At 39.0% G+C, this 13,241-nt stretch overlaps 1 protein-coding gene across 1 annotated transcript in view; it reads left to right on the forward strand.

Annotated features, from left to right (window-relative positions):
• ADGRV1 (adhesion G protein-coupled receptor V1) overlaps window positions 1-13,241 on the forward strand; it is a 404,143-nt gene that overhangs the window by 166,137 nt on the left and 224,765 nt on the right. Inside the window, exons 79-81 of the mRNA XM_016216159.2 lie at window positions 2,152-2,559; window positions 8,304-8,488; window positions 12,627-12,876. Coding sequence (XP_016071645.2) covers window positions 2,152-2,559; window positions 8,304-8,488; window positions 12,627-12,876 — 843 coding nt within the window. The remainder of the gene's footprint in view (window positions 1-2,151; window positions 2,560-8,303; window positions 8,489-12,626; window positions 12,877-13,241) is intronic.

Genomic DNA, 13,241 nt, shown 5'->3' on the forward strand with positions numbered 1-13,241 from the left:
AGGATAACCTCTCCCCATCTTATAGGTAGCCTATATCCTGAATTTCATGTTCATTTATTCCCTTGCTTTTATTTATACTTTTACCACCTACCATATGCTGTTTAGGTTGAACTGTTTGGGAAATTATGCAATTGAGGTTCTGCCAATTGTATTGTTTTATGGTGTGCTGCTTTTGCTCAACATGTTTCTGAGAAACACCCATGTTGGTGTGTGTAGTTCTTTCAGTTTGCTGTGACACAGTATTCCAATGGACACTTTAGTTTATTCATTCTGAAGACAATAGACTTTTGTATTGTTTCCTTCAACAAGGTTTTAAAAAAATTTATTTATTTATTTGTTTACTTATTTATTTTTACCATTTTGCTGCAGATATTCTTAAAAACCTTTTATCTTCATTGTTTTTTCATGTCTGACACACGTGGTCACTTCCTCTTTCCAGAAAATGCTCTTGTCCTTTGGGCTCTGGAACATCACCCTTTCCCACTCTTAGGCCTTACCGCTGTGGCAGCTCCTTCCTATTCCTGATTGGTCTTCCTGATAAGTAATGAGGTGCAGCGAGACTCACTCTCTAGGCTAGACCATCCAGACCTGTTTCTTGAAATATCTATAAAATGGGAACCCCTGAGTTTTTGCCAACAGCCTCTTCACCACCCTAGTCTACACTCATGTATCTGAGTGCTCCTGTTCGACATCTTCATTTCACTGTCTAAGGGGCATCTCAGGCTTAATAAATAACTCGTGATTTCTTCCATAACAATATTTCTCCAGTTTTCCACCATCGGTCAAAGAAAACGCCCTCAATTCTCTTCTTCCTCTCCACCCAGCATTGTATTAACCACAAAATCCTACTCACTCGACCTTCAAAGTATATTCGCAGTCTGAGCACATGTCACTCTTTCTGCTCACACAATCTTCCTTCAAGATACCATTATTTTTTTCATGAACTAATGCAAACACCTCCTATCTCTTCCCCCTGCCTCATGCACATTTTCTGCTACAGCCTAACTATGCATGGGAGCCAGAATAGTCACAAAAATGGGAAATAAAATGTGTCACTCACCTGGAATCCTCCAGTGTCTTCCTGCCACACTTTATAAAATGGATGTACATGATCTGGCCCCTGCCCAACTCTCTGATGCCAGCTTGCTGTGCTTTCCCCCTCCTTCCAGTTGCATTGCCTTCTGGCTCTTCCTCGGGGCCTTTGTAATTGCCGTTTCCTCTGCCTAGAATACTTCCCCCGGGTCCTCATGTGGCCTGTTCCCTTACATCACTGAGGTCTCTGCTCAAATGTCACATTAAGAGCTTCCCTGAGCAACCGTATCTAATACAGTACCCTGACCATTGCCTTGCATGCTCTGCCTTGTCTTATTTTTCTTGATAGGATTCAACTTAATGTAAAGTTACATTGTTAATTCCACAGCTTCTGTACTGTCTGCATCCTCTGCTGGGTTCCATGAGCGCAGGCATTCTGTCCTTCATATCTGCACCTGCTGCGTGCCACCTGGCAGGTATTAGGAGCTTAAAATTCGTTTGCTCATTAGTAAGTAAATTCACAATACTTCCGTTCTTCCTTGACTGAGTTCTCATGCTTCAATTTACAAAAAACTTTTAATAACCACAATTCAAACAAATTCAGAGGAGTACATGCCCAAGGCCCTTATTCCTCAGGATGTTTTCATGTCTAAGTAAAAATAACAAGAGGCCAGTCCCTCCTGCTTCCTCCTTTCTTCCCTCTGCTTTCTCTTTACTCCCCCAAACCCCATCTCCTCCACATTTCTAGGGGAAAATGCAAATATTCCCTCTCTTCCTCCATATATATGTATTTTGCAGCATGTGTTATTTAAAGCACGATTTTTAGTGTGTTCCCAATTGGAGAAATACCACGAGGCAGCAGTGACATTTGCAATTCTCTTTCTCGGTCTACTCTAAGGCATCTGTCTTTCTTAACCTCTCCGCTGTATGATGTACATATTTTCCTCTAACTTATCTCGGGAGATTAGAAAAACTATAAAACCCAGTGATTCCATTGTAATGTTGTTATGGCCCATTGGTATGCTTAAGAGAAATCGAGATAGTCTAAGGAGTAGGAGTTTGATTGGGCCAAGATGGGAGGTCCTGCAGCTTCTCTGAGGTGTGTTGTTTAATTTCTAGGAGTTGAGGAGTGCGGAAACAGTGGGTCGTACTCTCATATCTCCAGCTATTTCTGGGAAGGATTTTGTGAGAACTGAAGGCACCTTGATCTTCGAACCTGGCCAGAGAAACACCGTGTTGGATGTGATCCTGACCCCAGAGACGGGGTCTTTAAATCCATTTCCTAAGCGCTTCCAGATTATGCTTTCTGACCCAAAAGGCGGTGCCAGAATTGATAGAGTGTACGGGACTGCCAACATCACGCTAGTCTCTGACGCAGATTTGCAGGCCGTTTGGGGGCTCGCCGATCAGCTTCAGCAGCCCCTGGACAGTGACATTCTCAACAGGGTGCTCCACAGCATCAGCATGAAAGTGGCCACGGAGAACACGGACGAGCAGCTCAGTGCCGTGATGCACTTAATACACAAGGTGAGCCCTGGCAAGTGTCAGGAGTTGGGTTGGTAAGATTTCAGAAGTCAATTTAAAAAACACATATACATTTATAATGTCAGCTATCATGAAATTATAGTAGAGCTAAATTTCTGAACACAGGAGTGGAACTTACCATATCTGACAATGTACCTTGGCTTGCATGTGACTTATGCCTGTTTGGAAATCTGTCTTAAACTCGGAGAGGGATGAGTTATCCACTGCAGCGGGCAGGACAGCCCAGTGTCTGAAAAGAGGCACCAGATAGATGTCAGAAGCTACAGGCTCTGTCTGATTCTCCAGAAAGTGGATGAATATCTTTTTAAATTGAGTCTCAGTTTTTTGAGACTATAAAAAGAGAACTGGAACTAGATTCATAGTTTGTCCTGTTTAAATGCCACAGATAAGGAGCTTTTGCTCTCTGCTTGTTCTTTGCTCCTCCTGGGCACTGAAAACACAGACAAGGAGAACTCAGGAGTGACCAGATAAATTCAGGCATTCATACTCGTGTTAGACCAATCAGGTTTTATTTTAAACCTATTTGTTCGTTTACACTTCTGCAAATGATGGCATTAAAGGGAAATGTTAGGCCCTAAGAATATAAATGAAATATATCTAAAAGAATCATTACTAAAGGAAAAGACTCTTATGGGGGTTTATTTGAGGCTTTTTTAATCAAGATATTTGTTATCAATATATTTATATACAAGTAAAAAAGGTTTTGAGTACATGCATATGAATTCATAAATACTATACTTCTGATGCAGTGAACTTTAAATACTTAAAATGTTTACAGTGGGGTTTTAGATTATCATGCCTGTTTTACTTCTTATATGTCTCTTAAAATTCAATGCCTTAAGGGTAGAAAAGAAAATCATGAGTCAAGATAGGTCATTTGTATGGAAAAGCCACTGGAAATGGCTTGGGTGGGCCCACCAGTTGGATGGGGCAGGGTCTCAGGGAATCACCAGGTGAGGCGAACAGTATGAGCCAGGTTGATGGAGACTCAGATACAGTGCCCACCCACTGGCTCTGTGGGTGGGGCCTCTGCCAGCACTTTTGCCTGGCAGAAAGCTTCCCTTCCAGGTCTTGCGCTGATACCAGATACTTCAGTTCCTCCCTGTATGTCCCTGGCGCCTTTTGAGCTCTTGCCCCAGCCCTGAAGTTCAGAGCAAGTGAGTCCAAGTAAATCTTGTGTGGGTCCTTTAAGAGGAACTGCCTGGGACTCCAAGAGCTCTTGCCTCATTCATCCTCAATCCCCGCTATTTTTTACAGCCAGAAATTATGGTACTTCTCTTCTGGCACTGGAACCCTGGGCTCGGGGGGTCTAGTATGGGGCTGGGACCCCTTGCTCCTCAGGGGATCTTCCATAGCCAAGATATCCCTCCAGATTTTTAACTACCACATGTGGATGTGAGACCAGCCTGTTTCATGTCTTTGCCCCTCCCACCAGTCTCAATGTGATTTTTTAAATCCCTAGTTGTAAGACTTCCGTTCAGCTAGATTTCAGGCAGATCTGAATGATGGTTGTTCTGTAGTTTAGTTGTAATCCTGATATTGTTGTGAGAGGAGGTGAGTACCGAGACTACTTACACTACCATCTTGCTGGGAAGTACAAATCAGTTTTAAGGCATTAGTTTGAGGAGGGGAAGGTCTTTCTAAAGCCGGGGTGGGGAACCTTTTTTCTGCCAAAGGCTATGTGGATATTATAACATTATTTGTGGGCCATACAAAATTATCGACTTAAAAATTAGCTATGAAAAAAGCTCCTAGATTTATTGAATTTCAAGTCCTGCTGGCAGTTGCCCTGGCAGGGCCAGATCAAATGATTTCTCCAGCTATGTACAGTCCACAGGCCAGACATTCCCCACCCATGTTCTAAAGCATAAAACAAGACCCAGAAGTCGTAAAGGAAATGACTGATAGACTTCACCACATAAAGTTTAAACAAAATTTATTTTTGTATATATCATAAGCAAAGTCAATTGACAGGTAATGTTATATGTCAATTATATCTCAATAAAACTGCAGAAAATAAGGAAAATAAAGACATCTAATGGGTGTAGGGAATATTTATGCAAATATATGTATAACAAGAGTGTTTATTAGAGCCAATTTATAATAACAAAAAGCTGAAAGAATAATCGCCATTTAGAGGGACAAAAGGATATTTTAGACATTTATAATAATTAGAATTTGACAGTAATAAAACAGGCGCTGAAAATGTATATGATCACATATAGTAGGGTTATAATTTTAGTGAATAAAATATAGGAGGCCCAGTTAATCTTGAACATCAGATAAATAATGAATGAAAACATTTTTTAGTGTATTATGAATAAAAATAAATATTTTTATTTGTATATACTTATATCAAACAATTATTGGTTGCTTATCGAAAATTCAAGTAGAGTCACCTATACTTTATCTGGCAGCCATTCATATATTTTATATGTACTTAATATAAACTCTCAGGTAGCCTCAAATTTGGGAGAATTTCCACATACCGGGTAGAATTTCATTCTATAAGGTCTTGTATTTTAAGTGAAATTGTTTATTTGCAAGCTTTATTTTTCCCCAGATTCTAACTTCTTTGAAGCAGAATCTGCTCTACACTATATACTTTTTATAGGAAGAGCTCAATAAATCTTACATATTATTATTACATTCGCTAGAAGTGACTACTTATTTATGTTCAGAAGACACAACTGTGTGCTAATAAGAGCAAGAACTTGAAATGACTCACTGTATTTTGGATAAAATTCAGCTGTGGGTTTGGGCAAAGTTTTGCTATGCCATAATATTCTATCCTTTGTTTTCCTAGGTATGGTGCAATGAAAATTATTTAAAATGCTGTTGTTTTTTTAAATAATATTCAGTCTGTTAAGGCTGCTGGATTTGATATGCAAAACTTAATTTCTTAGGGATTTGGTTTCCTGGTTATGAAAGCTTGGTAAACCATGAGTCAGGAGGTGTTGCCCCTAATTTTGTGTTCTGGAACACTGGAAAGCACAGGGAATAATATGTTCTCTGCAAGTCTGATAGACTCCCCTCCCCTTCCAAAGATCCCTTTTTTGTTTCCTGACAGTTTAAAAAAATTTTCCCATGATTGATCCAGACACTGTACTTTTTGCAAGCCAATTTTGATAATTTGGGAGGTTCTTTTTATTGTTTATGTAAAATGGCCTTTCAGAGCAAAATATTTCTTCTTATCATATATTTTTATATTATATATCTTATGTTTTTAGAATTATTTTTTACATTTGATTTATTTTATAATTTGATTTATTTGATAACAGTGATTTAGACTTAGTTCTGTATTTTACTACCCAGTTTTATATTTCATGCTTGCAATAATTTTGCATGACCTGACTACAAATGGAGTCAAGCTGTGTTGTTATTCTAGGACAAGCAAGTTGGGGGATGTTTTGAGTTAGGGCAGGTTGGCTGTCACTAGTGCCTCCTGGGATATTCACCATCTCAGTGCACTCAGACAAGTGAGGTATTCTCTTTCTGTCTCAGTTTGCTTATCTGGAAACAAACAAAATCACACTAGCCTCTCCCTCACAAGATTGTTGTGGTAATTAGAGAAGTTAATATAACCAACTGAGAACAGCACTTTATAGAAGTTATATAAATGGCTTTTTGATATTTGTGTATGTGTTTTACTGAAAGAAACTTTCTTTTGCCCTTGACTGTGAATGAAAGGTTAGGTGACTCTAGAATTTTTGGATCACAGCCTTTAATTCTCAAAACTCCACATGTTGATCTGGTGGTTTCTGGCATTTCATTTGCAAAAAAAGTCTGATGTCAAATTGAATTTTTGTTTCTCTGTTAGTAATTTTTTCCTGTCTGGTTTTCTGGTAAGATTTTTTTTTACTCTTGAAATAATATTTAGAAATCACCAGATACGTTTGGTGGTGGTTCCTTTTCTAATTTTCAGTGGTATAAAGCAAGCTCTGCATTTTTAGACAGGAGTATTTCCTTAGCTTACCAAGGAACTTTGTAGGTTTTACTTCTACCTGCTCCTTATATGTGCTTGCTGTATCTTATGGATTGGTCCTATTTGTTAATATTTTCTCTGAGTCCTGGGAAAATTTCTTGAGCTTATTTTCCACTTAACATACTCAGTTTGTTTCAGTATCCAATGGGCTGTTTCCTGTCTCCATTGTAATTTTTTTTTTATAATAGTTGTTTTTTGTTTTGTTTTTGGTTTTTTTTTAATATGTCTTTATTGATTTCAGAGAGAGGAATAGAGAGGGAGAGAGAGAGAGAAACATCAGTGATGAGAGTTTCATTGATCGGCTACCTCCTGCACGCCCCCAACTGGGGATCGAGCCCGCAACCCAGGCAAGTGCCCTGACCGGGAATCAAACCGGTATCTCCTGGATCCTAGGTCGACGCTCAACCACTGAGCCTCACCCGGCTGGGCTCCATTGTAAATTTTACTTTGTTAAATTTGTATACTGTACTTTTTATCATTTTTCCTTGTGGATCACTCTCCATTCTTCCTTGCTGTCTTTGAGATGGCTAGTCTTAAACTTAGATCTTGAGTACAGCTATCAGCTTGGTACTGCATAGATTATAAAACTATAAAAAAAAAAAAAGGGAAACACGTGCCACTTCCTCAATGAGCTCAACTAGTAGGAATAACAGGCAAATCCTTTCGACATTGTCTTAAGTTCATCAATAAAGGTATGTGCAAATTAAAAAGAGAGTGATCATGTATATGATCAGGCAGGTGGGATACAGTGTAGAAGTCATAGAGAAATGATGGCTAATTTGGATTTTGAAGAATTAATAGGGAATTCTCAGATATATGAGTGGAATGGTATAACAAGTCAAAGGCTTCAACACCAAAGCTTAGGCAGGCAATAAAGATGTGACCCCCATCATTCTGGTAAAAGAAAAAATAAATCATGAAAACGATTTATCCTCTTACTCTCCTTTTCCCTCAAACAACAAATAACCCAGCCCTGTAAGGTAGGGAGGTTCATACTCACAGGTAAAGGCAAGAATGCCAGGAGCTCTGGACTACTCTTAGTTGGAATAGGATTTTCTCATTTGATGTTTTAGAAATTTAGTGATATGTGGTGGTTTCTGTTCATTAAAGCACCAATAATCAAGATGAATCTTGCTTCTATTATGGACAGACATTCTTGTATTTATTTCCTTAGTTGTTGGTCAAAATAATAAGAATTCTTGGGATAGATATAAAAGAGATTTTTTTTTTTAAAGTATATCTTTATTGATTTCAGAGAGAGGAAGGGAGAGGGAGAGAGAGATAGAAACATCAATGATGAGAGAGTCATTGATCGGCTGCCTCCTGCACGCCCCGGACTGGAGATCGAGCCCGCAACCCAGGCATGTGCCCTGACCAGGAATCGAACCCCGACCGCCTGGATCGTAGGTCGACGCTCAACTGCTGAGCCACACCTGGCCGGGCAAAAGAGAGATTAATTTTGACTCATGATGTTAATTATTATATTTAAAAATAAGCAATCCATGCAACCATTTTGGGCTTTGTCTAGTTATTAAATAGAAAATATTTTGGTGATTGTGCCTTTTCTTTATAAGTGATTATGCTTTTTGAAGTACAAGTGAATGTTTTTGAAATGTAATTTTGAGCCTGATTTGTAATTTTGTTATAATAACTGTTAACAAAGAACACGTTGTATTGTATGATACATATCACTTAAGCATTTTATTTTTTAAGATATATTTTTATTCTTGTTTTTCCCCAGATAACTGTTGAAGGGAAAAATCAAGCATTCAGTATTGAGAACCGAAATCTTTTCTATGAGATTCTTTGTGCTCTTATTAACCCGAAGCGCAAGGACACAAGGGGGTTCAGTCACTTTACTGAAGTGACTGAGAATTTTGCCTTTTCTCTGCTGACTGATGTCACCTGTGGCTCTCCTGGTGAAAAGTGAGTATCTTTTAATATACTAGCTGTACTTTATATGTATGCCTTCACAATTTACAGAGTAATACACAATGTAGCTGACATTTAGATGATGTAACTAGAGACTGTACAGTCAGTGCATTGTGCCTAGTGGGCAAATAGTTAATTATTTGAAAAAAGCAATAATTACATCAAGAAAAATAAATTTATCCTGGCAATAACATATTCCTCTTGTTTTAAAAGGTCTTTTATAAATATAAATGTTGTTCCACTTAGTTATGCATTCATTGGTAGATTCTTGTATGTGCCCTGACAGGGGATCAAACCTATGACCTTGGTGTTATCGGGATTATGTTCTAACCATCTGAGCTACCTTGCAAGGGCTTCTATAAAGCTTATTTTTTATTTATTGATGTATGCAGTGATCAGCATTCATGAAGTTATGTTGAAATTCAGAGATATTTTGAAAGCTGCATTTAAAAAATTTGGCATAACCATCTCTTCATTTATGGGCCCTTTATGAACTGACTTGTTATTTGAAATATTGGTTGGGTATGTAAAAATTTTATATTTACTTCTTAGATCACAAGACACATAAAGTTCAAAGAGATAGTCAATCCAAATATAAAAGTGTTACAAGATAGATCAAAGAGTAAAATAATAATAAAAATGTGATATTAACTATACCTCTGCTTTAGTCCTGACATTATATTAGATTGAACTGTATAAAATTATCTTTTTTATCTAGGTATTAACAGTATAATGAAAGTTTTATATGGATCGAACTAGTCCTTATTAAAAATTGCGCATATATTATTTTATCCCTGCAAAAGATCATTTTAAGTAGCTGTTCAAGGATCAGGTTAGGGCTTTTATTATTCTTATTTACAGATGTAGAACCTGAGGTTAGGGATCTCACATATCTTGCCAGTGGTCACACAATTAGTCCATGGTGAGCCCTGGGCTCAATCCCAGGCCTGCAGGCCAATCCCAGGCCTACTTGATTCCACTGCCCCTGCTGGCCTCCATGCCATGTTGTCAGAAGAGATTGTAAACCACTTGCTTTGTAATATATCTTCCACTCTGAGCCCCATGGCTCCCAAGTGCCCCAGACTTTCATCCTAGGTCAGTGCCAGGGTGTGACTTGAGGTTTGGGTACAGAACCAACTTTTCTTAATTAGAAGTGTCAGCAGAGCATCTGAAAAGCTCTGCGTGCCCTTTCTGGAAGCCCCTTCTCCAATCCTCCCCTTTCCTAAATGCCCAGCTGAGACTAATAGTACAGCTCTTCAGTGCCATTTATAAATGTCTCAAATGTCTTCATAAACCTCTAAAATGGATAATTTATTTCAAGTAGGTTGCACTGAGGCCACAGTGTGTGTGTGTGTGCGCATGTGCATAGTTAAGAAATATTCTCTTACTGTTTTTTCCTTTTACACTGTCTTAACTGTGTTGTTCAGTGAGGTCAGTAGTTCATAGCTTTACATTCCCCATAGTCCCAGTTCTTTCAATTAGCTTTTTTCCATATTTCTGCACATCACCAGGATATTGAGGTTGTCTTAGGTGTGAACCATCTACCCTTCTGTCAATGTTGGTTTCCATACCTGTGCCTTCAGAAGCACAGTGAGAACTCAAGAGAGCCTAAGGTGCATGTAAAGAATAGTCTTTTCTGTTTTGTTGCTTAATGTATTCCCAAGGCCTAGAACAGCGTCTGGCATGTGGTAAATTCTCAGTGGCTATGGTACGAGGAGTGAATAGAATGAATAAATGAATCAGTATGTTTCCTGCCATGTCCTTCCTCTCCATTGACTTACCTTTCCTTCTGAGCTGTCCAGGAAGAGGAACCAGCATGTATGATCGCAGTCAGGAAAGAATAGCGTGGTGTTTTTGAGGAAGATCATCAGCCTTTAAAGGTTAAACATAGAATAAGCTAGGTGGTTGTGTGTGTGTGTGTGTGTGTGTGTGTGTGTGTGTGTGTGTGTGTATGAGAGAGAGAGAGAGAGAATCAGACTTAGGATGTTAGACCTACCTTTGAGGATAGTGGTAAATGTTAAAGAATAGGGTAAGTCAGGAAATAGGAAGACTGCGTAGCGCTAATTGTTCAGGTAAGAGAAGATGAGGGCTGAAATTAAGGAAGGGATATGAGGAGTATGGTAACCTCAAGAATAATTAAGTTGTAGAATTAACTTATAGATGACACATTGAACACCAAAAATAAGGGAGAGATCAAGACTAGCTTTTTCCTCAGCCAACTCTGAAGATGCTGACCATTCTGATATGCAGTATTTACACGCTGTCTTACGCAGTATTCAAGGGCACCTACTGAGAGGGAAGGGTTGGGAATTGAGCAGGGATGTTGAGGAGAATGATGGACTCCAGAACAGTCACGTGGAAGCCAGGTTAAAACAATGTCAAGTGGCATTAAGGGCTGACAGGTTGGTTACTATGGATTTTTACTAGTGCTAAACTACAAGATAATGTGGGTTCCCCCTGCTGGGTTTCCACCCCTCTCTTCAGCATGGTTGTAAAGCAGATGGTGGGATTGCTCAAAGCAAGTGCAGTAGAAGGGTGTTGGGTATCTGAGGTTAAGGTGTCAGGGAGAGTGGAATCATCAGTAAGGGAGAGGGCCAGGAATCTGTCACACTTGTGTCAAGGTTGAGCAGAGTCACTATGCATGTGATGCTCTCATTGTGCAAAGGGGGCTGAGTCCATGATGGTGCTGACTGAGCTAAATCTCAGCAGATTCTAGTGCGGCAGAGGGGGGTATGCGGCCATATGGCTGAGGTTCACTGGTCTCAGCCACATTGTATGTGGGTGGCTGTGGCAGTGGCAGCTTTTAGCTGAGAGTCACCAGTGAAAATGTGGGAGGTCGGATGGGGAGATTAAGAGATGAGTTTAGGCTGATTTGGAGGTGTGTGTGGCACCATTGAAGCACCTGTATAGACTGAGGTGCTTCAATGGAGTCTTGGATATTAGGATCTAGAGCTCTGGATGAATAGCTGAATTAAGGATAGTTATTTGAAGGCATCAATGCAAATGTCGTTAAAGCTGTGGTGGCAATTATTTTTTTTTAGAGAGGGCACATAGCTAGAGATGGTTTCCCTTACCCTTCCCTTTCTTTCTCAAATCTTCCATTGAAAATCTTTGTTCCATTTCCTTGGTTAGCAGTCTTGACAAAAATCATTTAGATCCATGATTATAATGATATGCACTCTTCATTTATTGTGGCCTATATTACTTTTTAACATTTAATGTGTAATTTTTATCCTAATATCTACTACATTTTTCCAGGCAGGCTTCAGATCTGATTCATCTTTGTATCTCCTCATTGTTTGCAAATATAATGTGTCCACTGACAAGATGTGTCATATTGGCTGGAGGGCTGGTTAAAAAATACAGATTCTTACAAAAGGGGGGAAATGGGGGACATCTGTAATACTCTCGACAATAACATAAATTTAAAAAATACAGATTCCTAGAATCCCCAGCTCTCTCCCCAGGCAAGGGTTCTTATTTATTAAGTCTGGTGTTTTATGCAGAAATCTATATTTTAAAACAAGCTTTCAACTGATTTCAAAACACTGAGGTTTGCAATCAATTTCACGGAGCACAGGATCTTACGCTTAGGGGATGTTCAAACCAGTATTGTTAAATGAATAAAAATCACTATTCAGGGCTGTTTCTCCTACCAGTCACATAGTCAAATTAGTAATTCTCTGATAGGTCAGAAAGGGGTAAGGGAACTCTTGATGAAAACATGGCTGCAGATATATAAGGTTTACAATACTCTTAAGTAGAGCCTAGTATTCCACGGTAGTGGTGTGCCTTATCTTCAGCCTATTCCACCAATGCACTGAAAAGTCCATTTTACAGCCACAGATCATATCTGATATTTGTGGAACAGCTTTCAAAAACCCCCGTTTTAGCTTATAAGGAGGATCAGGCAAGGCGATGAAGAAAGTTCTACGAAAAAAATCACAACAACTATAAAAGAACTGAAAGCACATTCTCTCTACTGCTCTGGGTTAGTAGTGTTATGGATATACACAAAGAACAGAACCCCGATGTAATGCATTTTAACAAATATAAGTGGATATATAGAACAAATACAAAATATATATACAGTGCATGCCGTTTTAGCACATCCTCTGCTTTTCTCTTGTAGAAGCAAAACCATCCTAGACAGCTGCCCATATTTGTCAATACTGGCTCTTCACTGGTATCCTCAGCAAATCAATGGGCACAAGTTTGAAGGAAAGGAAGGTGATTATATTCGAATTCCAGAAAGGTTATTGGATGTCCCGGATGCAGAAATAATGTCTGAGAAAAGTACATGTGAATCCGTCCAGTTCACAGAGTATAGCAGCCAGCAGTGGTTTATAAGTGGAAACAGTCTTCCTGCCCTGAAAAATAAGGTAATCTATCATTATAAAGAATTATGGTTGGAATCTGATTTTCCCATGGCAGCCACACTCCTCAGAATGCATTCGCTTGATCAGATTGTGGGAAGTGCTGCACATGGTGAGCTAATTATGAAACATGGCCCATCTTTATGAACTATTTGTCAAATGTTTTGCCTCAAAAACAGCTGGAAATATTTCCTTCATGTTTTATTGAGTAAACTATATGTAAGAGTAAGGAAATTGAAAAAATATAGCTTTCACTAATATTATATTATAAACCCTACTTGTGATGAAGTTCGTTACAGGCAAAGTGAGTGTTGTCAGCTGCAGACTGCTCAGTAACTGAAGTGGAGGGGGAACCTTTGCAGTGGAAAAGC

The sequence above is a fragment of the Miniopterus natalensis genome, chromosome 3 (assembly GCF_054644295.1).
Source record: "Miniopterus natalensis isolate mMinNat1 chromosome 3, mMinNat1.hap1, whole genome shotgun sequence".
In the NCBI taxonomy this organism is placed as follows: Eukaryota; Metazoa; Chordata; class Mammalia; order Chiroptera; family Miniopteridae; genus Miniopterus; species Miniopterus natalensis.